The 26,715-nt window shown below is 40.4% G+C and overlaps 1 protein-coding gene across 1 annotated transcript; it reads right to left on the reverse strand.

Annotated features, from left to right (window-relative positions):
* Window positions 1-2,307: 2,307 nt before the first annotated feature.
* Window positions 2,308-26,715, reverse strand: HOOK1 (hook microtubule tethering protein 1). The gene is made up of 23 exons (XM_041421592.1): window positions 26,464-26,715; window positions 21,806-21,891; window positions 20,173-20,245; window positions 19,824-19,874; window positions 18,730-18,862; window positions 18,019-18,086; window positions 16,733-16,795; window positions 16,104-16,187; window positions 14,265-14,276; window positions 13,373-13,539; window positions 12,632-12,772; window positions 11,352-11,553; window positions 10,422-10,532; window positions 10,038-10,125; window positions 9,902-9,953; window positions 9,345-9,485; window positions 8,684-8,771; window positions 8,320-8,354; window positions 7,697-7,779; window positions 7,174-7,274; window positions 6,733-6,834; window positions 5,972-6,040; window positions 2,308-5,791 (listed from the first exon to the last, which is right to left on the reverse strand). The coding sequence occupies exons 1-23, from the start codon at window positions 26,512-26,514 to the stop codon at window positions 5,633-5,635; spliced, it is 2,160 nt and encodes a 719-aa protein (XP_041277526.1). The 5' UTR covers window positions 26,515-26,715; the 3' UTR covers window positions 2,308-5,632.

Here is a 26,715-nt window from a genome sequence, read left to right on the forward strand (position 1 = left end):
TTTTTGTCATGAAGTGTTCTGCAAAGTGAAGACCAATGCAGGCCAAGTCCAGCAGGGGCTGCAGGCTTTGGCCATGCCCCTGTGTCTCTGTCCCTGCACTGCAGGAGGTTGGCACTGTAAAAGCAAAGGCAATTCCTACAGAAGTGATGGAAAAAATGATCCTGGCAGCACAGCTAGAATTACAATATGCAAAATCCTCTCTGTTTACCTGCCCAGCATCACAGAGTGGCTGGTGTGTCCAAGGGCAGTGGGGTGAGCTCCAGCAACAGACAATGCAGTTCAGCTGCACTCAACAGTCTAGGGATGAAAAGGCTGCCTTGGGAAATAACAGCAACAAATTACTGTTTTGAGCCATCAGCTACACAGTGAAACAGCCCCAAGATTGACAACCAGTGGTTAACACCAGTAAATGCACTGAACTGGGAAATAACTGCACCACAAGGAGCCTGTTGAGACCTCCAGGCAGAAGCTGCAGCCCCCAGGAACAGGATGGGAAATCAGGAAATCAGCACAGCACCAGGAACACACACCTCCAGCTCCTGCTCTCCTGCTGAGGAAATGAGCAGAGAGCAATCTTTTTTCAATTTTCCCTGAAGTACAGCTTACCTCTTCCTAAAGGAAGCAAATTTCTCCCAGTGACCACAGCTTCTGGCACAGCTCCTTCAGCACTGGCTGGGTGGGGGGCTCTGCCACCTCCTCTGATTTTCTGTGCCAGTGGAAAAAAAGTTTCCAGGGCTGTTCCTGGTACTTGAGGCTGTTTCACAGCTCCAGTAAGGTGGAAAAGTGAGGACACATGGTGGGACACAAACCAGTCCATTTATTAAATGCAGACTTTTCTCATCCCACTCCTAGGGAGAACTTGGTCAGCCCCAGCCCTACACCCCTCCTCTCCTCAAGCCAGCTGCCCTCCAGCCTGCTGCTGGCACAGGTTCCCACACCTCCCTTTTCCAGCAGAAACAAGAAATTTTGACTTCCTAGACCTGATCATCTTTCTTTTCATTCTCTGAAAGAAGCTGAAGGGGAAGGCTGCAAGTGGGCTGCATGCCTGGCATTGACTGGGGAACAGTGGTAAGTTTCTGCTGTGTGAGCTATTTCTGCTATTACTCCCAAACCAATTCCAGTGCACAGGTGTCATCTGACTGTTTTGTGGTACTTTTTTCCCCCTAGTGCTTTGCTCAGATTCCCATTTCCTTTCCCGAGCTGCTCCTCTATCCAAAAGCTCCCTCCATAGGCCTCTGCTCAGTTAGTTAAATTCCAAAAGAAGAATGCATTTCAAAGGCTTCTTGAATATTTTGCCCCCTCCACCTAAACCATCTCCCACACGTGACTGACCTCAGCTCCTCCCTTCCTTTGCACTCTGGGCTGTAATCCTGCATTCCTCTCCAGGGACACTCTTCACATGAACACACAGAACTCCTGCTGCAGTGCTTGGCTCTTCAGGAGCTGCCAGAAGGTGCAAGCAAACGGGGTCAGGACTGAACAGATCCTGCAGCTCAGCTCAGGCTTCCTGCACAGCTGAGCACCTCCTCCCTTCCCTTCTCCCTCACACACCTGCACGCTTTGGTTTCAGTGTCTGAAACTGTTTTTATGTCCAGCCTCAGAAAGCAGGAAAACCATTTCTTCCATAATGGCTTCATCCTTTCTGGGACAGGCCCTTCCATGCTGAGCAATCAACGTAGCTCCTCATCCTCAGATCTTCACTCCAGAGGGCTGAAGGCTGCCAGCCTTCACCAACAGCACTCCTGAGCTGGGGGTAGTGCTCAGGGAATGAGAACTGGCAACAGCATTAAGGATGGAGCACATAAATCACCTGCACAGCAGGCTGGACAGGGCAGCCAGTTTTCTTTTCCCAATAAAAGCAAGGACAGTGATTCAGAGCTGTACCTGATCCTCTGTGTCCTCTCAGGTGGGGTGAGAACAGGCAGAGACCTCACCTACCTGAGCAGCAATAATTACTGAGGTCACTCCACAGCCCACCTGCAGAGGGGTTTAATCTTTCACTTCACAAGGCCCTTTGCCCAGCTCTCAGTCTGGGGGGCTTTGGGTGGGAGGAATGAACTGGAAACAGCAGAGGAGAGCAGCACAACTCATCACATCCATACCCTCATTATAATACAAACCTGTCCTGAAACAGGGTATTTTAGGTGGTGTAAAAGTACCAAAATATAGAACCAGGCTGTGCATTGCCCAGAAACAGCATCTAGGGACCATTAGATATGTGGCTTGGAATAAACACACCAAAGAATTCATTTTAAAAATCTTTATGTGAATATAAAAGGATTTTTTCCAAAGAAAAAAATAAAACCAAAAGTTTAAAAATTAGTGCAATTTTTCGAGTTCTATGTAACACAGTGTTTACATTTGTTTTAAACAGAAGATGTAGACACCGACACACTGAAAACCTTAACTTAGGGGAAGGGGAAAAAGAAACAAGTAAGAAAATTATTGTACTAGACACTACCGACTCCTAAACAATTGTTTTCATTTTCTAATTTCTAAACTATTTATGGCTACCTAAATATAACATCAGTATTGCTTATATTACTTATTTCCAAGTAAGTGTATATCATAGAAAATAGAATACCCATATATATATATATATATATGTATTTTTTTTTTAATCAACAAAAAAATCAGGTGAAAATTTATTTTCAGTGAATGTTTCTTAAACCACTACATAATAAGGTTGTTGCAAAAGAATCTTCTCAAAACTGCTGCCTGACCCATCTTGAGTAAAAGAACCTACTAGTCCATATTTTGTATTATTGCTATAAAACACTTCTCTTCCATAGTAATTAATCTTATAAAAAAATAATTAACAAATGATATGTCAATCAGAACATATTTTTTTTTGTTTCTTTGGATCTACATTACCCGTTTTACTGGAAACTGGCTCAATTCCTAATAATGCCATTTAACTTCAGCAGGATTCAGTGGCTTCATCTCACATTTGAGTCTGCTCTCAACCGTGCTGGTACAAATTCACCTTTCAGGAGAGCCAAGGGGCCTCTCTGTTCCTCCTGCCTCAAAGGACATGGAGTGACAGGGCTCTGCTGCTGCATGTTGGACACAGCTCAGCTGTAACACAGCAGTGTTTTGAGCAGCTTTTTGGTTTGACATGGGTGAAGCAAACACTAAAATGATCCTGACCTAATGGTCCTGCCTGCACAGGCAGATGAGCTGAAGTGATTACAACACCATGGCTTATAATCCAGTATTTATTGCCACACATCAGTTCCTCATTCACAGGACAGAACCCAGGTTTAACTAGTTGTGTAACAGCTGCTTTTAAACAGGTTCTCAGTCCCAAAGAAACCCTCGAGTGATAGTCACAGGCTTCACTCTTAACAGTTTGGAGAAGTCCCAAATAAGCAACATTTCATCCAATACCTGAACACCAGATTCATTTTGGCAACCCCAACATGATTACTGGGGACAACTGTGCCCTGAAAAAGGCTGATCCCTGCCTGTAGTTCAGGACTTGAATTCTTCCATCACTTGTCAGAAGACAAACTTCCAATTAAATGATAGAGAGGTTCTTAGTTATTTTTGGTCCCAGGGTCTGCAGTTTTGAGAAGTCTAAGTCAAAGACATTTGCTCCAAGTTTGTCACTATTCAGCACCTGACAGACTACTGACACAGCTCCACTACTGGGAGAAGTACAACAAATCAAGCCTACCAACTACATGAGTATTTGAAGGACATCCATGAAAGTTTCCATGCTGCAAAGAACAAGGGTTAAGAGACCCACTCAACACCATCAGCAACAGCTCCACGTTTCACTAGAACACACCAAATACCAGACTTTAGGAATGGAAGCATCTTGCTAAGCCTTAATCTCCTGCTCCACTGCTCACCACCACCTCCCTCCACCCACACCACTGGCAGATTAAATATGCAACTGCACCTTAACAACAGCAACTCCACTAACACCACTGCAGCAATAAAAGACCTCAAAACCCTTGAGGTAGTCCAAAGGAGCAGAGTCCTGAAGAACACCACCACAGAAAACTCTCCAACAGCCACGTGTCTGGCTCATACCACACTGAGCACGAGCCTGGCTTTTAAACAATGACTTTTGAAGGGGGAAATCTGTTGAATGCCTATTCATACATACAGCACTGTAAAACAACCACCACAACTAAGAAGCAACCCTAAGTATCAAAAATGAAGCTTGCCTTTTCTCTGGCATGACATACAATGCCCAATTAAAGATTTAAGATGTTGGGGAAGGAAGAAATCAAAGGACAAGCTATAGTGAGGGGCAGTCAAAATGACATACTACCCAAATGTCACAATTCAAAACCTAAAAATTCTACAAAGCTGAACCCTGTTCTCAAATTAAAGATGGCCTTAACGGTAAGACAAGTGTGTTTTCATTCCCACATTTGTGTTAGATGGTGGTCTGATACAGCACCCTCAAATACTTAAATTAAGTGTATTCATTTCATGTTAAGGGCTGCTGCAGTTTTATTTTCTTTAACTGTGGGTATAATAAACTTTTTCTAGACCATTTGCAAAGAACAGACATTAACACCTTTCCTAAAATTACAATTCAAAACAAGAGTTAGACATTTGGGAAATAAAGTCACAAGTTTTGTGAAAAACAGCAACTTCCTGCACACAGATGTCAGGTAACAACCCTCATTTCATTTTCAATCAAACTATTACAGTTTATGCACTTTGCTCCCTGCCAACAAACAATCTCTGCTGCCAGTAACTGCCAAAGCCATCTCTCACTCCTCTGTCTAGCACAGTTAGTTCAGAAGAGCTGAGTGAAACTACATTTAAGAAAGAGGAAATGCAATTGCCATGCACAGGCTTGTATAAACAGGTTGAAATAAATGGGGCTCCTTCCCACCTAATCCCCTTTCTGCAGATAAGTGCAGTATACCAGACTTGAAACATAGCCCAGACTTTTGAGTTAGTATAATAGCTTTTTTCTTACCCAGGAAAAGACAAGCTTTTTTGGCTTAAGTGAATTCAACATCTTAAAGAGAGGTTTTCCTCAGTGCATATATGCACCAACTTAATCTTTGCTTTTTTTTTTTTCTTTAATAAACTGAGAAATTCTGCTTCTCATAAAACAAATCCTGTCTTCTGTTACATAACCACTGGTACCACACCTTAATTCTTCTTCTTCTCTAAATGCAAGTACTTTCTTGCTTTTAAAATTGTACTTTCTATTCTAAAAAAGTATTTTTTAAAAAGATGCTACCAATCTTTTAGATTTGTTTTCAGAAGAGCCCAACAAAAACGCCCAATATTGCCAGTTTCCTGAAGTACACCTTTGCATAACATCTTCCCATTATAAAAGTCAACTTTCTAGCCCAAACCCACTTAAATAAAGTTTTAAATATATAGTGCCAAATTTCGTATTTACAATATAATCTAAAGGCAAATAGAAATCTTTTAAGTTGTGCTTGTACATGTTGCATTTCTTAAATCTACTTGGAAAGCTACATGCTACCTTCTGGCTGATCACCTTAATCCCTTCCTGACAAGTTCTGACGTTGTCATTTGCAGCTACCCCGCATTCTAACCTCCTCTCTCATCAAGTAGGTAAAGTGGAAAGGTATAAAACATTTAAGGACACTTTAGCATGTGAGTCTTCTTCATGTCCTCCTCGTGTTTAATCAGATGTTGCACCTGGTACTTTAACAGTGAGGTTCCTCCTGGTGTTGGTGACGTGACGCTGCTGCGCCAGGAAGGAGCGGCCGGGCCCGGCCCCGCAGCCGCCGCTGCTGCCCACCAGCCTGGCCTCCATGCCCAGCTTCTGCAGACTCAGGCTCTGCAAGAGTTAAACAACAGCTTCAACAACAGCAAAAACAGAAGGAGAAAAATTACCCATCCTGCTCATGCTTTCTTAGTACACACACAGAATTTTTTCTGCGGTATTTCTTAGGTTAACTAAGTTAACTCGCACGTGTAGCAAAAGATGTTTCAAAAAGTGGATTTTGAAGTGACCCACCTTGTTGTACCATGCAGTTACAATCAGCTTTTCCTCATAGTCACGTAGCTTGGCTATTTTGTATTCATTCTGCAAGGACACAAATCTCAGTTAAAACACAAATTTTATCTGCTTAAACTTGCTGCAGTCCACTGAGTGAAATAAACACAGGCAGCAGAAATGCTTCGATACACCAAACAACTACAAAGCCTAGAAGTATAAACAAAGATACTTCCATAAAAAAACCAAGAGATAAATATCAGCCTGCTTTAAGAAGAGGCTAAACTACACAAGTTGCAGTTAGAAACACAAACAGAACTTGGAAATGTACTCTGATGGTTTGTGTGGGGAAATGCACAAGAGGTCTGCTGTGTATCAGAAGATCTAGAAATAATTTAGTAATTTTTCACCTGAAAAGAATGTACCTCCAGTGACTGGCTAATTGCTATTATATAATATACTTCCCTTGTACTCATACATAAAAGAAATGTGAGGCCACAGCATTTACAGTCAGACCTATTAGCCTACTGAATCATGCTGAGGAGTTCTGTATTTATATTCTGTATGTATATAGGCAACTATTCCAAATAGTCCCATCAATAATGCTGTGAAACTCAATGCATTTCCCCAGTTTTTTCTGATATTTGGACTACAGTCAACAATTCTTTCAGAATTTCAGCCAGGCAGATGTTACTGAATCACTAGGAAACAACATATTTAATGCCTAATATCAGAAACAGAGTATATTAGAAGTTATTTTTAAATATAAGCAAAATTTTTACCTCTAGTGCTTCAATTCTTCTGTCTTTTTCCAGTATCTGTTTTCTGAGCAACATAATTTCTGCTGATGCTGGATTTAGCTTGGGGTCTAAGGTTTTTATCACCTGGACAAGGCAAAACAAAAGCACTGCAAGTCAGTTTGATTCTCAACAGCTCTGCATCTCATCTGCTCAAAGGAGGAATGTGAGAACAGGCTGGGCACTGGTCAGGCTGCTACCCTGTACTACAGAGAGCAAAGGGTACAAAGGAATCCCTACTGCACCTCATGCTCAGCCTAAACCCTATTTATTCTCTCAGACTTAATAGACTGCAATAATTTGAACAGTCTGACTAAAAATGCAACTTGTAGCTACTGCTTTTAATTGGGAGGGGGGGGACACACACTCAATCTGTTTAATAATTTATGAGGGAGGAATGCATATGTTCAGAAACATGCCACTCACATTCCTTGCTTTTTCAAGGTACATTTTATATCTTTCTTCCATTGCTTTCATATCCTCATCTTTTTTTCGTAAAGCTGCTTCCAGCTCTCCAATCTTCTGGGCTGTTTACAGAAATTATCAACAAAGACATGCAAAATAAAAACAGACATGGTACTTTCAGGGCCTCTGTGTTCTCTCGATTTCAACATCCCTCAAATACAGAACAATGTAGAAGCTAAAAGTTTAAATTTAGAAGGTTTAAGTTCTTGTTTTTGTTTCAGCTGTCCCACCTGACCCTGAAATCCCATTTTGCAGAGCACTGTTCAACAAACCTCACCCCCACCAGGATCCTGTCCACCACCACCCACAAAAACCCCTCCAGACCCCCCAGTTCAGACTGAAAGCTAAGCTGCAGCAGAAAGCCTCATCCAGACAACTATCCCATAATCCAGTGGATATGGGAATCATTTCAGAAGAAACTTAACACAGTCTTATTAAAAAAATACCAAAAAAAAACCAAAAAAAACCCCACAAAACAACTCACGGTTCTGACTGTCATCAGGCTGGAGCTCTGCAAGATCAGCCTCTTTCTTCTGTAACTCATCATGAACCTCATTCAACTTTTCCCTGTGAATGAAAAGTTGGGCTAAGGATTAAGCTCACAAATAATTGCAGGTTTAACAGCTGGAAGCCTTAATTTCATGACAGAAGTATGTAAATAACTATTTTTAGCACTTCGTCAGGGTTTGAATAGAAATATTAATATCACAAAAATGCCACTTTTGAGTTGATCCTCCTTTAGTTAAAACTAGGAAAATAACAATTAAGCCCCTCCAGCATCATCTTAGGAAGAACTACATCTGCTGGAAGGACTGGAAATATTTCAGAGGAGTAGAATACACTTGGAGTGCTGGTTTTAGCAGTCTGTTGTAGAATCAGAACAGTTAAAATGCTGGTAGAGATGAAGAGACAGTGAAGTGGTACTGGTACTACAAGATCATCATGGTCACAGTAAACAAAACTATGACACCAATATGTAACTCTATGCATAATTCTCAAATCAGTGGCTTAGAAAAACAAGACATCCCTACCAAGATTTAAATAGCACAAGTTCCTGTGTGCTATTTAGTATAAATAAGCTATTGTGGATGCATGTGCCTTACTTACATGTGTGCTGCCAACTTCTGCTTCAGGTTGCTGGACTGTGAAAGGAGAGAGTTAAAATTCAGTTGTATTTCAGTATTGCATACCATGCAACATTCAAGGGCTCTTACAAATCAGCCAAGAATACTCAGCACAACTAAACAAGCCAAAGCAAATAAATCCACTAAGTGATAAAGCCAGGGACTTTGAAAGTAAAGTTGAAGGGTTACAGTTCCATAGAAGGAATCATATAAAACATGAACTTTTCAACTGAACTGCTGTTGATGTGGAGGTATTTCTCAGATACACTGAAAAATAAGATGCTAAACAAAGGACTTGATGCAAAACTGGAGGACTTTAAACAAAACTGACAAAATGTTTCACTTACTCCTTCAGTCTTGGATCCTTGCTCCTGTAAAGTCTTTTGCAGATCTTCAATCTGCTGCTGTAATCCTCCAATGCGCTCTTCATTGAGCCTTTTAGGACAAAAACACAGTTATTGCTCATCTAAATAGTTCACAGACAGATTTGTCTGTTTCATTAGCTGCTCAGATGGTCTACCCAACATGACTTAAGCCACAAATGAACTGATTTCAAATGCTTTTAGTCTGACTGCTACTTCTACAGAAACAAACACATGGAGCTTTACTGAACATTTTGTAATGAAATTCCTATTGTCATTTTAAGTTTTGAGAAAATGTAACTACCAAAAATTTTCCTATTCTAGTAGCATTTTTTAGCATTCATTGATAGAAAATCCATGGTCTAACAGTCTGAAGTTCTAGAAATAGCATTCACATACATTCTTGGTCTACCAAGAATAACTGAGAGTGAAAAAGTGTCCTGTAAGCAACACTTCCTTCAGGGTATGGTACACACAGATCTACCACATTTAAACCACCTTCCTTCTTCCTTGCTTCATAATCCTTCATTAATGATTACACTAGTGAAAGAAAAGGTTCCTACACTACAGATGCAAGGCACAAGTCACCCTAAAAACTCCAGACATGACCTTTTAGTGTATTTTAAGGTGTAGTTTCACTCATCACCTTTTCTCAGTTTCCAGCTCGTTCACTGTCCGGTGCTTCTGCTCCAGCTCTTCCTGGAGCTCAGCAATCCGTTCATTTTCTGATCCCTCCTGTTTCAGCAGGAGCATCTTATTTTCATGCTGCAGCCGAATAAACATTTCCCTAAACCAAAAACAACAACAAAAAAAAAGACACTATTAATTAAGAAGGTAACTAAGAGGAAGAAGTAACAGTCCTGTTCACTCGCCCAACATTAAAGTGAGCCAAGCAGGTTGTACTTAATTATATAATTGGGTAACAATGCAATTTGTTATTAAAAGGTAACTAAAAGTGTTTGAAAACTAAGAGATATGAGCAGAGTTTTAAATTGTCACTCCAAACCCAGATTTATATACAACAATCTGATATGGTTTTAAGAAAAAAAACAAAGTAATTTTAGTATGGGGAAATAATGCCTGTATGGGGGCAAAGCAAGGAGTGGGAGAAAGAATCACATTGATGTAAACACTGAACTTTCACAGAGGCATTGTCATGCCCCACCTATGAACATCCCAAAAACCTCAGCCTTTGGGTCTCACCTATATTCCACTGGCAGAATTTCAGCAGCAAGATTCTCATGGCTTTTTTCACCTGAAATCACATGAGGGGTTTAATTTAGCACACTTAAAGAAACCTGTAACCCCAATAAAAGAGTCTCTGAAGATAAAGCAGTACCTGTTTGACTCAGGTGATCCTGCTGCATCTGTGCACACCGGAGCTCCTCATTTGTCTCTCTTAATGCATCACACTGCACTATCAGTCTCTAACAAAACACATTTGAGATGGAATTAGGTCAGGCTGCACCACTTTTAAGACCAAATAACATTAATCAAAAGTATTAATGACGCATGAAAATTTTAGGTCAGTCTTGATGATCTTGGAGATCTTCCCCAACCTTCACATTTTGATGATTCTGTATTTTGTTTTATATGTGAATGCACGCACACAGGGCTAAACTAAACTTCATTTTTATGGTGGCACTGCTTCCAGGAAGGCTCTCCTCAAGCAGAGGATCTGAGAGAGATTTAGGTGCTCAAATAAACTCTTAAAAGGACTTACCTCTTTTTCTTTCATTAAAGCTTCATATTTTTCTTCAAGACGCTTCATTTCAAATGCCAACTTATCAGCTCTTTTGGATTCTTCAGACAGTTTGTTATGAAGCTCCTGGACCTTTTCATAAAAGCATTATTTAGCACAGGAATGTTGCAAGATGCTACTCAAAAAAGCTACATTAAAACAGTCCTTCCTACTCAATTCAGCCAAAATAAAAGTTGGTTCCTCAAGCTTAAGGAAGCAGAGATGGGATGGGGGCCTCTGTGTTTTGGGGGGATAATACTGATTTTCTGTTGGTTGGTTTTAGATTTTTTTTTAAATTTAACTCTTTCTTAATTCCTACTGAAATTAAAATAAAACTTCTAATTTTCATGAAGAATGGTAAGAATATGAGAATATAAGAATGTAGTGACAGGCCAGGGGGAATGGGTTCAAACTGAAAGAGAACAGTTCTTTACTGTGAGGGTGGTGAGACCCTGCCACAGAGGTCATTCAACTTTCAAAGGGAAGTTGTGGGTGTCCCAGCCCTGGAAGTGTTCAAGCTCAGGCTGGATGGGGCTTGGAGCAATCTGGGATAGTGGAAAGTGTGTCTCTGCCCATGACAGTGGAATGAGATCTTCAAGGTCGCCTCCCAAGCCAAACCATTCTATGATTCCATACAAACAATCTCAGTAACAGCTGAACAACCTCTCCCAGGCACACAAATTACCTCAGTCAGAGTAAAAAAGCCTGAAGACTGTGGACTCTCACATCAGTTGAGAGGGCAGCCACAGTTAAACTTGCAAGTTTAACAAACAGGGAGAAGCCCACAAGGGAACAGCAGGGTATGAAGGAGTTTTCACAACTCAGAAATTCCAAAAGGACAATGCGGGGTTGCTAAGGTGTTCCCAGCTACCTGGGGGAAAAAAAACCTTTCAAACACAAGTGCAGCACTACCTGTCTCTTGTAGGTTTCCAGCTGGGCTCGTGCTGCGTTGGCTTTCCTGAGCTCATCCTCCAGACTGACAGTGTTGTGCATGTACATCATGTTGGTCTCCTGCAGGGACTTGACCTGCCTGCGGAAATCGTTCAGGTCCTGCAGCTTCTTCCGATACACTTCCACCGTCGACTCCAGCTTGCTTGCCTTGTCTGCAGTAGCCCTTGAGGTACCAACAGCAACCAGAAGGAAAGGTTACAAAACCCAAACTCTGCTGACACACACTATTTTCAAAGAGAGATGCGACATGCTGAGCAGCAGCTACATTTCACCGCTTTATTTTTAAATGTATAATCGACACAAACTTGCTTATAAAAACTGAAATCAGCCAGCCTTCAAGTGACACTGACAGTCACATGCCAGAAATATGAGCAAGGGTTAGTGGGTCAAATATCCCTGAGGAATTCTGTGACACCACAACATCCTGTGCTAGACAGTCACCTCAAAATACTGGTACCTGGTATGTTCTCACAGGGGGATTATTCAGAATTAGAACACAACTGCTCTGTGAAAATTATCACTGGCAGATGCACCTGAGAACTGTCAGCTGATCATTAAAAAAAATCTACATGGTAAGAAAACATGGGGACCATAATTTTAAAATTAATTTTAAATCTGTGTTTATTATCTGCATTCATATCCCACCAGAAGCTGGTACAAGAAAATAATGGAAAAAATCTACAGCTAGGATTTGTTTCAGATGTTATTTAATAGCCACTAAGTTAAACACCTGAAAGCACTTTTCTTTCCATGTTTTATTCATATTATATTATGAATAGCAGATCTGCTTTCACAATACAATTTATTTTGGATATTTTTTGGGTGGTCTGGTATTTAATACAGTTTACATAAGCTGGAATGTTACATTAAATTCTCATGAAAGTTACTGTGTGTTTCATCTTCATTTTGTTAATGATCTCACTAACCTAAATCTTGCCTAGAATGCTGACACCAGAAGTTAGGTTAAAATTCTAGGGGCATGTATGTTTTTCTACATGAGAACTTCCACTTTCTGTCCCATACAAAGAAGCTTAAGTTCTGTAGTCATTAATTCTGCTTCACAAATTCCATGTGTAATTCTTGTCAAACAATGGAGCTTTTCCCTTAAAGCCTGCACTTCCAAAGAGCTCATTCAGGTAAGATCTGCAGAAACAACACCTCAAAAAAATCTTGTTAAATACAAATCCTTGGATTTAGCCATTAAATCCTAATGTGTGTGTGGAGCTCTCTCTGCTACATACCTAAGAATGTCATTTTCATCTTTCAAGGCTCTTGATTCTTCTGCCAGAGAGGTCAGTTCATTGTTTCTATGCTGCAGCTCAATCAATTGCTTTTCTAGATCTTCACAATGGACACGATAATCATCTTTTGCAGCTTCAAGCCTACCAGATCAAAACCAGTACTTCTGTTAGGAACTCATCATTATTGCACAGTTTCATTTAGTACTAAAATTACTAAGAAGAAACAAGATAAAAGGAAAACTACTGATTTAAGTAGCAGGGAAAATGTTACAATAGACATGGAACATTTTGTTGTCCATCTGTTAAATCATAATGCATTGCACACTGCGAATTTATCACATCAGTATCAAGGAATCTCATGAAAAGGGATTTTGTTTCCCAATACAGATCACAGAGACTAAAGAAAGAAAGAAATCAATTCAGTACAGAGACATGGTGGTGGCGTTGGGGAGTTTAGCTTTTGATTTGTTAACTCACAAATCAGCACTCACTTTTTTGCCTTCCATCACATTCTTCCCTTTTTGTAAGTATTAGAGGGCTATTCCAATTACAACTGATTCATTTTACAACAAGTAACAGATTCTTTTTCTTTTTAAATGTAAGGACTGCCTTTAAAATATGCTTATACAGCAGTAGACAGCTTTTAATGCAAAAGAAATTGATGGAAAAGCCCCAAAGAGCACCAAAATTTTCAGAGTGCATTAGACAAGTGAGAGATTTTGGGGAGAAATAATTTCATACCTGAAGTTTTCTTCTTGCAATTGTTCCAGCTGCAACTGTGCACTAAAATACTTTTTTGCAACCATGGTATTTGGATCATCAAGAGAGTCATCTAATTGCTCTAGTTTGTCATTCATAATCTCATTTTCTGACATCAAGCTGTTTTTCTCATCCTGGAGGGCAGCCACCTAGCACAGATAAAACAGCATGAACACTATAAGACCAGTCCAAAGAACTGAAGCAAGACAGCAATACATCACCAAATTAGTTTATGAAAAAGGCTGAGCGTTTAGAAGTTTTAGAATGTAGTTTACAGAGCACACTTGAGCATACAGATGCTTTAGTGTATGACAGTTACGAAGCACTACAGGAAAAATCCCTCTAAATAAAAAGACAAATTTCTGTAACTGAAACCACGGTAAAAAGGCAGACAAAGTGATATGGAGAGCTGCTTCCATTAAAAACGCCACGGACGCCGTACAAAAAAACTCTGAGTGCTGCTGCAACAATGTCCATCTTGCCTGGAGCTGAAACCAGAAGCAGCAGGGCACGGCCAGCAGCCCAGGCTGCCGTGCTCGGCGGGGATGGCTGCGGGAAGCGGGGCGGGCCGAAGCGCACACGCACGGACAGCCTGGCCAGCCTCGGGGGAGCATGCAACCCTGGCAGCACACACACGGCTACCCGGTGTCACAGCGAAGCACAGGGGCTACAGCACTTCACTGACAGCAGCCAGCTTCACAGCCACAAGGATTAAAGAGGATAGAACCTTTAAAGTTTGTCTAGTGAAAGCTGCTGTGTTAATTTTAACGTCCTGTCGAACATAAGAGCACGCAGCATGTGTTAGTTGACTGCAGTGAAACAGGGACAATATGCTTTTTGGGTTATGTTTTCCTGAATTATAAAGTAAACCTACCTTTCTTATACTCTTGGAAAATATCAAGGAAGACTGAGACCTTACAAGTGAATTTATTAAGAATTAGTTTAAATGAGAAGCGTCAAGTCAATATTATGGCTTCAAATAAATAAAATAAAACATATCATGATGACATTATTAAACAGATATAATCTACAGTATGCAATATTAAGAAACAATTTGTTTGTGATCATAATTTAAAAATCCATCAGGCAAACAGATGTAAAAGTCAAAGGGTGATTAATTGCCACTTCCTGAGGTGCTGGCTTTCTAGGTTCACTCCTTTTTATGTACCAGATGTCATTTATTATTTACATGCACACAAACACCTGTGAGTAGGGAGCACATCTGAGCCTTGCTCAGCCTCCTGTTCAAGGATCAGCCACTCCTTAAGCATGCACAACACTCAGACTTTCAGAATACTCCTGAAACATCACTCATCTCAGACACAAAAAAACCTAAAGACCAAACTGTGGCACAACTCAGAGCAAGTTTTACATCTTTTCTCAGTTGCTTTCTGGTAGCCTTCTCTTCTTTTTTAATTATTTCAATGTAGCAGAAGTGGTGTCACAGTCGACAGAAATGATGAAGAGAGGTTTTGAAGACACATCACAGTGTGACAGAGATGTGCTGTCATTAACTCATTTGTTTATATTCTGTACCTTTCCCTTGCACACATTTCACCTGTCCCATGCCATGTTATGAGCAACTGGCTCTGCATCACCTATGATTAATTAATAGAGAATTCAGGGAAAAAAGCCAGGGAAAACTGAAGAACATCGGGGAATTCTGCAGATTCTTCTCACAAGCATTTTTACATCTCTGCTTTCACTACGAAGCCTTACTACTGCCTCAAGAAAAAAAGAAAATTAAATATCAATTCAGTTATAGCAGTAGCTTCCTGGGCATGGCAAGTAGCTCTGAGCTGCTTTAGACACAAGTATTCTGCTTTTACAGTTGTCATTGTCAGTAAGAAATGTAAAACTGGCCTCTGCTTTTGTGGGTGTTCATTTCCAGAGGCTCTCACAGCCAGTACAGCCCTCTGGCTCCTACAAGAAGATGCCACCCAAATGTTCTCTTTGTGCAGAGCCAAATCTGACATGAATTGCCTTCCCAGATAAAACTCTTTCTATTCTCAGATTATAGTGCCATAAGAGAGGGACTAATGAGTGATTTTTTTTCTTTAAAGTGTTGATTGAAATGCAAATTTCTCTTTATTGTCATGAAGTCCTCTTTCCTTTCTCTCAAGAGTGACTTGATTAACTGCTATATCCATTAAAAACAAAAATAGGCCTATTTGTTTGAAAATGCCAGCAAGGATCTATTAGTTTTCATTATTTTTATCCTGAAATCTCCTTCTTGTTGCAATTGTGTATGAGAAAAAGTTAGCAAGTTTTAGATAAATTACAAATTTTTGTCCTTCATCAACTCCTATTGAAACAGCATGATTTTCCTATGATTAAATCTAATTACTGTTTATGACATGAACTGGATTTTTTGGACACATTACAAAAGACTAGAGGACTAAGTATGAAAAGGGCAATTTTTAAAACCATGATAAGGTTGTTTCAACACTACCTGCTACTAAGGGTAAACATTAACCTGAGACAAAGAACCTTTGAGATAAGCTGGCACACAACCTCAGCTTACACTTCCTTCAGAAAACTCTTCCCAGTAATTGCATTTTGGAGCACAGAATAATTGCTTTTCCCCCACAAGCTGCTACAAATTCTCACAAAAATTTGAACAATGCAAAATGCACTTTGCCCTTAAAAATTTCTGCATCTTAATAGCAACACCACTGCACATTAAAGAAACAAACAACTGACTGCTTCTTACCTGCAAATCCAGCTCTTGACATCTTTGTGCCAACTCCTCTTTTTCTGCTCGTGCTTCCTGAAGGTCTTCCAAGGCTTTTTTAAGCTTTCAAAAATAAGGCAATCAATCACTATGGCCCATATTCAAAGCACTCAGTTACAGCTTCTAAAATGCCTCAGCTGCTTACACTCATTGTTTAAGTTGGCTGTTGGGTGCACACATTGACACAAAAACCTTTAAATGCTCTGCTAGATCAGGATCCCTGCTCATTTCAATTGCCTTCTCAATGATTATCACACTTAGAAAGTAAATTATTGAAACACAACACCTTAGGCCAAAGGCTTAACAAAACACAGGAATGTGCTGTCACCATTTTCATGTTCCTTTAAAGAAAAGTTCATTTTATGTGCAACACCTTGCAGTGTTCATGTTATCAGGAATTTTATCCCTACCCCTCCCTGCAATGTAGGTTTGCACTGACCAGTTTTACCCCACACAGTCACTGTGGGTTTTTAAAGAAGCTATGGACTAACGCTTAAATTTTCAGTTAATCAGCACTGAAAACCAGCATTTCTTCATCTAAGGGATGGTCAAATACCAACTTGTTGTTCAGGCTCGACCTACAATAGCAACACAGATCAGGCAATTACCTGCTGTTCCACTTCACTTGATGCATCACATGGGGAAGCACTTGTTATTTCCTTGCTCATGAGCTACAGAAAGAAGCCACAGGAAAAAAAAAGGCTAAATTAGAGGTTATAGATCTGTAAGTTCACTGTCTACTGAGTACCAATTGTATTTTCCATTGTGTTATTTCATCCCTTCGATATACCAAAACAGATTAATAATGCTCCTCCTCATCTCACGGCTGGTAAAAGATTTAAACAGATCTACAGTAAGGTGATTTTTTACCTTCCTCCTCTCAAAATTAATCAAGTTTGCAGTAACACTGTATTGGATGAATGTGTGATGTGTTGAAGGTATTGCCACCCCCTAGTCAGTCAAACAGGAATGAACCAGAAGACGGGATTTCACTCCATTGATTTAACAGTTTTCACATTTCTTTGTGTCCCATTAACTGCCTCTAAACAAACAATGAGAACATTACTTCTCAGATACAAAGATGTACAGTGTGTATTTACCAACAATTAAAGGGCTTTAGTCTTCACTCAGAAATTACTGAATTATTTCTAGACCTTCTTCTAGAAAGTTTACTTAAACAGAAGACAACAAACACAAGCTTTATGGTTTATTTCTACCAACAGGACAAGCACATCTTTAAAGACTATACAGACAATTTAAATCTAAGTTATAAAGCTTATTACCAACTCCACTGTTACCTTGATGAGGGTGCAATTACACACCACCTTTTCTTCACATTCAGTATTTAGTTTTTGCCTCTCTCCACACTCTGCTTTACAGTCCTGAAGCTCTCAAAAGCCAGTGACTGCAGAGCTAAGCTGTGAGCTGGATCACTAAGATGATCCAACCAAGAACAAATTAAGACAGGAGGAGGAGCACGCCATGACAAAAATAGAAGAGATGCAGCTGCAAGCTTCTAAGTCAGAGGCTGGAATGGTCTGCCAGAACAATGCAACCTCACAAACACAATCAGCTTAACTCTGGGACCAAGACTACAGCACTGGGACAGAATTTCAGAATCTAACTCCAGTACAATCAGTGACTGGCAACTGTATACATTTCTTGTGTGGAATAAAAAAATCTTAAGCATTTGTTGTGTGTTTGGGCACCACGAGTGTAAAACCAAAACCTTTGGCTGGCGTTTAAGGTCTCTTGGCTCCAAACCTCCCAAATAATTTAGGAAAGTACTTATACTCCACCCTGACCTTTCCTAGGATGAAAAAATTCACAAAGGTCAACAAAAAGGTTTTTGGACTTCTCAACTGACAGCATCAGGCTATGAACTGTTACCTACCTCTTGAATGGCTGTCATGACAACGTGCTGAACAGACTCTTCAAGGGTCATGATATTCTGTATGTGTTCTGTGAAAAAGGATTTGTACTGACTCATGACAATGGTCATCTCAATGGTTTGAGTAAAATGAGAAACTGTTTGCTGAAAGATCCAGAAAAAACTATTATCCATAAAGCTCCTCAAAACAAGTAGTGGTCTCTTTATACAGAGGAGAACCATTAACCACCATCATTATTATCCAGTAATATGGCAGATAAGCACAAAAGATTATAAACTTTTAACTGGACATGTTTATACTCTGCTTAAGGAGAGATGCCATCAGAGCATGGAGGATTATTTCTGGTAATGGGAGAGAAAACAACCAATTCAGTCTTGAGCCTCTGCAGGCAGAGAAGCAGTTTCTAATTTAAGGACATAATTTAATTTTGCTATATTTGCATTTGAATAGGTCTTGGTACATATTTTAACAATACGAATAAACCATACATATTTCAGACTGTATTTATAAACCTACTCTGAACAAAGTTTTGAGTTTTATTCACAGACATTTCCCAGGGAATTTCTGCTTTTAAGTGAACTCCAGTTTCAGAACAGGCATTCAGCAAATTGACAATGTTGATGGAGAATAAAGGGAAGTTTCTACATCTTTTCCACCTTAACTATCACCTGAGGCAGTCTGATGTTTGCTGAGCAGGTTAAGGTAGTGCCTACCTTGTTTCCTCTCACAGTTGACTGCACAACCCAAAATAAGCTGCAGCAGCCTGCCCAGTTCAGTGGGATCCGAGTTCTCAGATATCCGGGTCAAGTCTGGAATAAGCTCTTCTGCAATCTGCTGACCCAGGAACTGAAAAAACAATTAAAATCATAAGGAAAAGTAGACTCCCACTTTTGTACAACATGAAAATCTGGTATCATGTAGGAAATCTGGGCTCAATGAGCCAGCCAGAGAAAATGCCCTCGAAGTTCGTTATTAGGTTTAGTTAACTGAGCACTTCTACAAGAAAATGTGACAATAGTAACAGTTACTGGGACAGTACTCATATATGAGAGAATTCATTTATTTAACCAACATAAAAAAAGGAATTAATAACACTTCCAGATGAAGTTGCTTCCAAATCCTTCAAAACTCTTCTCATAACCTTAAAAAAGTTCTGCTTATAGGCCTGCCAGAGATCCTCAGAACTGGCAGCAGGTCAGGGCCTGGCTCTTGGTGTCACAGCTCAGCCCAGCAAGACCAGGAAGCCACAACAAGATCTGGCAAGTTTTTCTAAACCATACCCATTACATAACTGTAATCACATCAATACAAAATTCAGCAATTTTTTTTTAACTCAAAACACAGCAGCCTTTTATGGCTACTGTACTCATCCTTGCATGAGACAGAACAAACTAATACTGTCCAGGAAGATTCCTACCTGGGCTCCCAGCTTCCCACTGAATATCACAAAACCTACACTGGGGTTGCTGAGTCTGTTCTGTTGTGTACAAAAGGATTAAAACTTCTCTGGACAAGACCAAACATGAACAAAAGTCAACAGGATTCTGCAGCTCAGTCCTTTCAACGTTCACTGGGGCAGACACATGGTTCCCAGTTTGTACTCCAAGAGGATTATCTAAAACACACCTGCTCAAATTAATTTCATATTCACTCAGACCTCCCACTTAACAGACAATTATCATACATCTGCTGCCTAAAAGGTCCTCAAAACAAATTACAGCTTTTTTTCTACTTGGCTAAGTCAAGTGGAGCAATAGTCATTGTGTTTAATGATGAGAACAATAACAGTAAATTGTTTTTTCCATACCTCATGATAGTAGTCCATAATTCCTTGCAGTATCTTCTTCAAATTACTGGACTAGTTGTTGTACATGAAAGACAAGGTTATAATTTTATTTAAAATTTTACTTCTTATTAAATCAAATAATAATTTCTAGTAAAATGGTTACAAGGCAGCTCTGTGAGAGGACATAACAGAAATACCACAGCAGAAAATCCCCATCCCACAATGCTGGAAGGCACTTAAACTATACACAGACAATTCAAGCCCATTTAAAATATCCTTGAAAAGCTTGAGCTTAATTCTGTAGGTTTTGGACTGCCAGATCTCAGGACAGCACAAGCCCACACACTTCATTATCTTCAGTTTTAAATACCTTTATTCTCCAGTTGTCACCAACATCTTCTTTGATGCGATTGAGCCAAGATGCATCAAACCAGGCAACATCTCTGAAACAAAATGAAATGATTAATCAATGAGAACAGACTTAAGTAAATAAGACAGCAAATTCCCAGCATTAAATCATCTGATGCTGAGCTCCAGTGTCTAACAAGGCATGAATTCCTGGAGATTGCAAGGTAAACTAATATAACAGGAGATTTCCATCCTGCTGGCTGCATTAAGGCACATTCCAGGGCTGGGAGAATTTCTCTGTGTGCCTGTGCCAGCTATGGATGGAGCACAAGGATGTGGAGGCCTTTGTCATGCTGAATTTTTATCCTGATAAAGTAACCATAATGAGGTAAAGAAACATCTTTTTTTGACTAGTGCTGACATTATGTTTGGTACCTACTCCTGCAGGCTGCACTAACATTTACTCCAATTCTCCAAAGGCACATATTAAGAAAACACTTTAAACTATTGGCATTTTGTATATTTTGTATGTCTCTGGTTCCCCTGGGCAGAAGGGGATTCAGTTTGCCAGCATAAACAAGGATGAATTGCTGAGGGAGGTGTTACACACACTCAGCTGCCAAGCAGTACAATCACAGCATATTTAACAATATTTAACTTTGACAGTACAATGTTCATTCACTGGTCTCAAAGCACCTAATAAAGGACAATCATTATCCCCACAATTTTTTTTTACACACAAACCAACTTGGTGTTAAGAAGTTTGACCAAAGCACGTGGCTGCCTAATACCCCAAATGCAGGGGGAGCAACTCTCAGCAAATCCTAAATCAATTTTTGTCATGTCCAGAAAAAGGGTGAGCACTGTCTTTAAAAAGTACATTTAAAATCTTTACAAACAGACAGAAGGGTTTTTTTTTCTTTTTTTTTTGGGGGGAGGGGGGTGGTGTGATGATGTTGAAGTAATTTCTTAGCAATTACAAAATGATACTTTGAACCTGAGGTGGTAATGCAGACTTCTCATCAATTACCTGGGCCAACAATAACATTGCAATGATGACTTGCAGCATGATACTATTTCAAAAAAAAGACTTGCATTACAACTCTCTATGCAAATTTCAAAACTAGGGTACCACTCAGACTACCAATCTTCATCACACCAACAGAACAGCTAATCAAAACTAAAGTAATTCCTAAATATTAATTGCAATTGAAGTTTTGCAATTCTTACGAACAGTAAGTTGTCATTTAAAACCTAGAACTTAAATCTAAGTTAACTGAGCAACGTCAGGAAGAAAAGAGCACAAAGCCATGCCTTTGGAATCTTTAGTTTCCCATTCCAAAAAGGAACACATTGCCTGAAGCATGGAAATAGTGCTGATGAGAGAAGTGAAGAAGATAATGTCATCCTTGCCCAATTATCCCCAAGTATGAATTTAATAGTGTAGTATTTGTGGATCTTCTCATCACCTTTTCCACCACAACATTAATCAGCTACTATATCATCCCCAAAACAGCAATACGAAGGCATGACCTATCTTCTGTTACAAAGTGTCCATTCTGAATTTCTGCCTACTTTAAAAGCAACTGTGCCTGTCAAACACAAAAACCTCAGGCAATTGAATCCCTCTTCTTCCAGCTGAAGAATCAACTTACATTTGGTGAAGCACCTGAGCCATGGCAACCCCGTTAGTCAGGTCCTGGACATCCCTGCAGGGTGCAGCTGTATTGAATGTCTGCAGCTAAAACAGGGAAAAACATGGGTTTAGTTCAGTAGACAATAAATTAGCTGCCATCTTCCTTCTCCCCTTTCAGGCATTTAGCAAGATGTCTTTCTACTTGAAATCCTTTTTGAACCACACAGACTTTAAGCCCAGTGAATTTTCTCAACACTTGGGACTGTTATGACTGGTAGCTTTAAAAGTTGGTACAAACACCCACACTCTGTTTTTTCACCCTAGGCCTTCTATCGTAAAGCAGATTATGGAAAGATAACTTGGGAGACTAAAGTCATATTTATCCAGCCTTTATTATTATGTCACAGTGCTTAGTTCTGGACATAACTACCTAAACAAAAAACAGCATCAAAATAAGGTGTGAAAGTTGATAGGGAAAAAAAAAAAAATCCAGTCTTTTACTACAAGAACTTAGTAACACAAATAGGATGGGATTACCTCAATGTTAAAATGTTTCTCTGTTTTAAATATTGTGTGATTTTTTTCAAACTATCCCCAAGCTTATAGCTAACATTTTGACAGAATTAATTATAGATTTAGAATAGCAATATTTTATTCCTCCAAAAACAATCAACTCAGAACTAATTATTCTAGATGAGAGAGCCATTTCCATACACAGGTCAGTTCATCTCAGTTACTCAGGAAAATAAGAGCCTTCTTTACCACAATAAACAAAACAAAGTTTATTATTAGTACTACTAAAAGACAGAATAGAATGGGAGCAAGCAATCCTTATAAACCCCATTCACTGCACGAACTGACTTCTTAAATTTAGTGCATTTACAATATCATAAATTACCTGTCCCTCTGCAAGAGGGCTTTCCCAAACATCCTGTGCAACACAAGCTTCTTCAGAACTCCTGGTAAAAATGACCTTGTGTTTGGGAAATGGAGCTACTGGGACCAGAGTGATGAAAAAGCAGTTTTCAGCTGTGAGAATCTGAGGCAGTTTTTCTCCTTTCTGTGTTTATAAAGAGTGACCATAATTCTGAATACTTGTTTGCTTCCTTCAAGAAGAGTCCAATCAAGCCAAGAGAAAAATAGGCAGAGCAAGGGGATTTTTTTTTCATTTAAAAAGTGGGTTTAAATCCTGTCTTACAGGAAGTGAGAAGTCAGTAATCCCTCGTAGGTTACATAAAAGATTAAGTGGAACACCACAGCCCAAAGCTGCTATGCCTGACAGCACTGGCTTCCACCACTCCAGCAGCCTCAGCACGTTTACATTTCAGGCTGGGTTTCCCAAATCCAGAGTTCTATGGCACAGTGTTGTGATGCTGCCATTTGGATATGCCCCTCATAAAACAAGGAAATTGCTATGTACAGGTGCAACCCTTTCACCTGAGCCTGTCAGAGCAGATAAACAAGGCCTTAGAAAACCCTGACATGCAACACTGCTTTATGCATGATCTCCCAGAATAGAAACATACCACTCCAGCAGCCTCAGCACAAGCACAGGCACGCAAGTTTACATTTCAGGCTGGGTTTCCCAAATCCAGAGTTCTATGGCACAATGTTGTGATGCTGCCATTTGGATATGCCCCTCATAAAACAAGGAAATTGCTATGTACAGGTGCAACCCTTTCACCTGAGCCTGTCAGAGCAGATAAACAAGGCCTTAGAAAACCCTGACATGCAACACTGCTTTATGCATGATCTCCCAGAATAGAAACAGCTAATTAAAATTAAGTAGAAAGCAGAACTGACAGTCTAGGCTTCTCTATGTATTTAAAAGTCACATAAGGACCTAGAAATAATAAGAGAGTAGAAGTATTAATTATGGTTCTCCAAACCTCATGCCAGCCCAATCATTTCATCAAAATGGATTTTTACCATTCTTGCAGAACCAATAAAAGTGGCAGGTGTGGGGAGAAGGCTGGAAAAAGAAGCCACAGACTTCAGGACTGTAGCAGTGCTCTTTCTTCCCTCATTTTTTCAGTTTTACTAAATACAGCTCCAAGGATATGCTGCTACTCACACTGAAAGCCATTTTGTGAATTCCACCCCAAATGCACTCTGCCACTTGCTGCTACAGCAGAAGTTCTTCTCTCAGACACAGAGCTGTTATGCTCCCAAAATACAGCTGAAAAGGTAATTTTGTACCTCTACCACCAAACATATGCAGATGAAACATGAGTGTAGAGAGTGCCCAGCAGAAATCAGCCCATCCACCTGGGAAGGTGTGCCCTCAGTTTCCCTTGACAATGAGGTTGAGTTTATACACACGATTATACACACGAGGGACAGAGGTTTTACAGAGTAAGCAAAGAGATTTTAAAATAAAAATAAACACTCCCATGCTGAAACCAAGTATATTAATAGAATAAGTCAGCCACTGCACAGAATGAAATTACCAGTGGTGCCAGTGTCAAGCAGTGCATTTACAGTGGAAAATGCTTCCAATTTAAGATGTTGCCACACTTCCAGTCCCTGGTTTGGAGGCTAAGGCAGTACAGGACTGAAAAACATCCAGTTAACTTTTCCTCTACACAGAGGAAAAATAACTAACTTAGAAAATTGTTTCTGCTGCAGCTTGTGAGTTCCACTGTAGCAGATATTACCTAAGTCAATTTTTCCATGGATACTCATAAACATTACCCCTATAATTCAGTTTAGCTGCTTTATGTTTTTCCTGTAAAATCCTCAGAACTTGAAATTCAATGACACCTGGGCTGCAGAAACAACAGGTAACATTTTTATTTGAATCTTATCTTTCTTCTCTGGACACAGCATGTTTTCTAATATTGCATTTGGTAAAATAAAAACAGGAAAATGCCACATCTGGCAGCAAAATACAGAGAATCATAAGCATCTGTTTGTTATATTAATGAGTAAATAAACAGAGAAACCATCAGAAGCAGAGAGCTACAGAACCCTTTTCTCTCTAAACACAGAGCACTTCATCCCCCTCTCCTCACATCACTTTTCTCCCTATTATTCACACTGAAGTTCAAATTGTGAGAGGATGTTTCAAACATATCCAAGTGTTAAGAATCAGTTTCTAAGTTGCAAACTAGGCCTGAGAAATAGGGTGCTAAATCTAAAAACATGCATCTGCTGAGTGCTGTATAGAAAACCCAACACAGGGTTGGGTCTTCCTTTTCACAGACACAATTTCCCAGTTTAAGGCCAGTTAAGGTTCTATTAAGATTCATGATGTGATTACAGCTATTGCATTGTGAGCATAACAAAAATTACAATTAGGATAGAAATATTTAAAGCAGGAATTGTGAAAAATAAACGAGTTCAGTACTGCTGACAGGATTGTTGTGAAAGAATTTAGGAATGCAGTGATTTTTTTTGCCATTGAATCACGATGGAGTTATTCTCACCTGACTGAGGAGAAAATACAAAGTTGAAGAGCCCAAAAAAAAGAGAAAGATTAAACAACAAAAGATAACCAACATAAGGCAACCAAAATTTTAGACAGCAACAAAACCTTGAGAGCGATTGTTGTGAAAGAGTTCAGGAATGCAGTGATTTTTTTTTGCCATTGAATCACAATGGAGTTATTCTCACCTGACTGAGGAGAAAATACAAAGCTGAAGAGCCCAAAAAAAAGAGAAAGATTAAACAACAAAAGATAACCAACATAAGGCAACCAAAATTTTAGACAGCAACAAAACCTTGAGAGAATACAACGTCACTAAAAGGAAAATGGAAGGAGGAAAAAGAAAGAAAGAAATTGCTTATCAGTGACTTATTACAGACTTTAACTCATTAACACTTGTGTACTGCCATGCAGAAATCAAGAACACCTTACTCAGGCTGCTGTTCCTGTTACTTTTACCAGTTTCATTCCTGGATTTCTACAATGCCTCTAAAACACTCCCTTCTCTCCACAATTTACACTTCACAGAAGCAACACTCCTGCTATTTCTAGAGAAACCCTTCACACAGGCAATTGTGACCTTCCCTGCCAAGATTTCATACAGAAGTTCTATTTCACAGAGCTCCCTGTCACCGAAATTACTGCACCTGCAAAACCAGAGTTACAGACAAGGTCACAGAAGAAGCTTGGAGAGAAAGATAAAGAGGAAGCAAGAGTAATTGATGAATTTGACAAACATGTTTGCACTCGATGACCTCAAAAGTCTTTTCCGACCTAAATAATTCTGCAGTTCCAAACAGGTGCCTCTGGCACAGGTAACATCACACACCCAGGTGTGGCGTGCCTGACTAATAAACGCTTTAACCAGCCGGCATGAAAAACTCTGAGGTTTCTACGCCTGTCAATTCAAATTAATTGCATTTATTTATTAATAGTGTTAATTGCCGAGCAGTTTCCACGGTGAAGCCACCGCTGGAGAGCCGCACTTGGGCCCACGGGATATTCCAGCCACCACCGGCACGCCTGGAGGGCGCCGCGGGAGCCTTTTGCTGGCTGTGAGCAGCGTGTCCCAGGCAGCCCCGCCGCCGCGGCCGTGCCCGACCCACCCGCAGCTCCTGCTCCCGGGCGGGGACGGAGGGAGGGGCGGCCGGAGGAACGGGGGGATGGATGGAGGGAAAAGCCCCAGCCGCTGGCGCCTCCTCGCTGCCCTCGAGGGTCCCCAGAGGCGGCGGAACCCCCGCGCCACTCACCCAGAGGATGAGGCTGTCGCACAGCAGCGGGTCCGCCGGTTTCGCCTCCATGGCGGCGGCGGCTGCCGCGTCCCCCGCCCTCAGGCCGCCCCCGCTCCGGCGGCTCCGGCCGCGGCTCCGCTCCGCCCGCGCGTCCCTGCGGGGGCGGGGCCGCCGCCAGCGCCGACCACTCAGCGCCCGCTCCTGTCCGCATAGCCCGGGAGTGACAGCGCATCTGACCAATCACAGCGGAGAAGGAGTGCACTCGCGCCA

The sequence above is a fragment of the Onychostruthus taczanowskii genome, unplaced genomic scaffold (assembly GCF_017590055.1).
Source record: "Onychostruthus taczanowskii isolate IOZ18803 unplaced genomic scaffold, ASM1759005v1 scaffold7, whole genome shotgun sequence".
NCBI lineage: Eukaryota > Metazoa > Chordata > Aves > Passeriformes > Passeridae > Onychostruthus > Onychostruthus taczanowskii.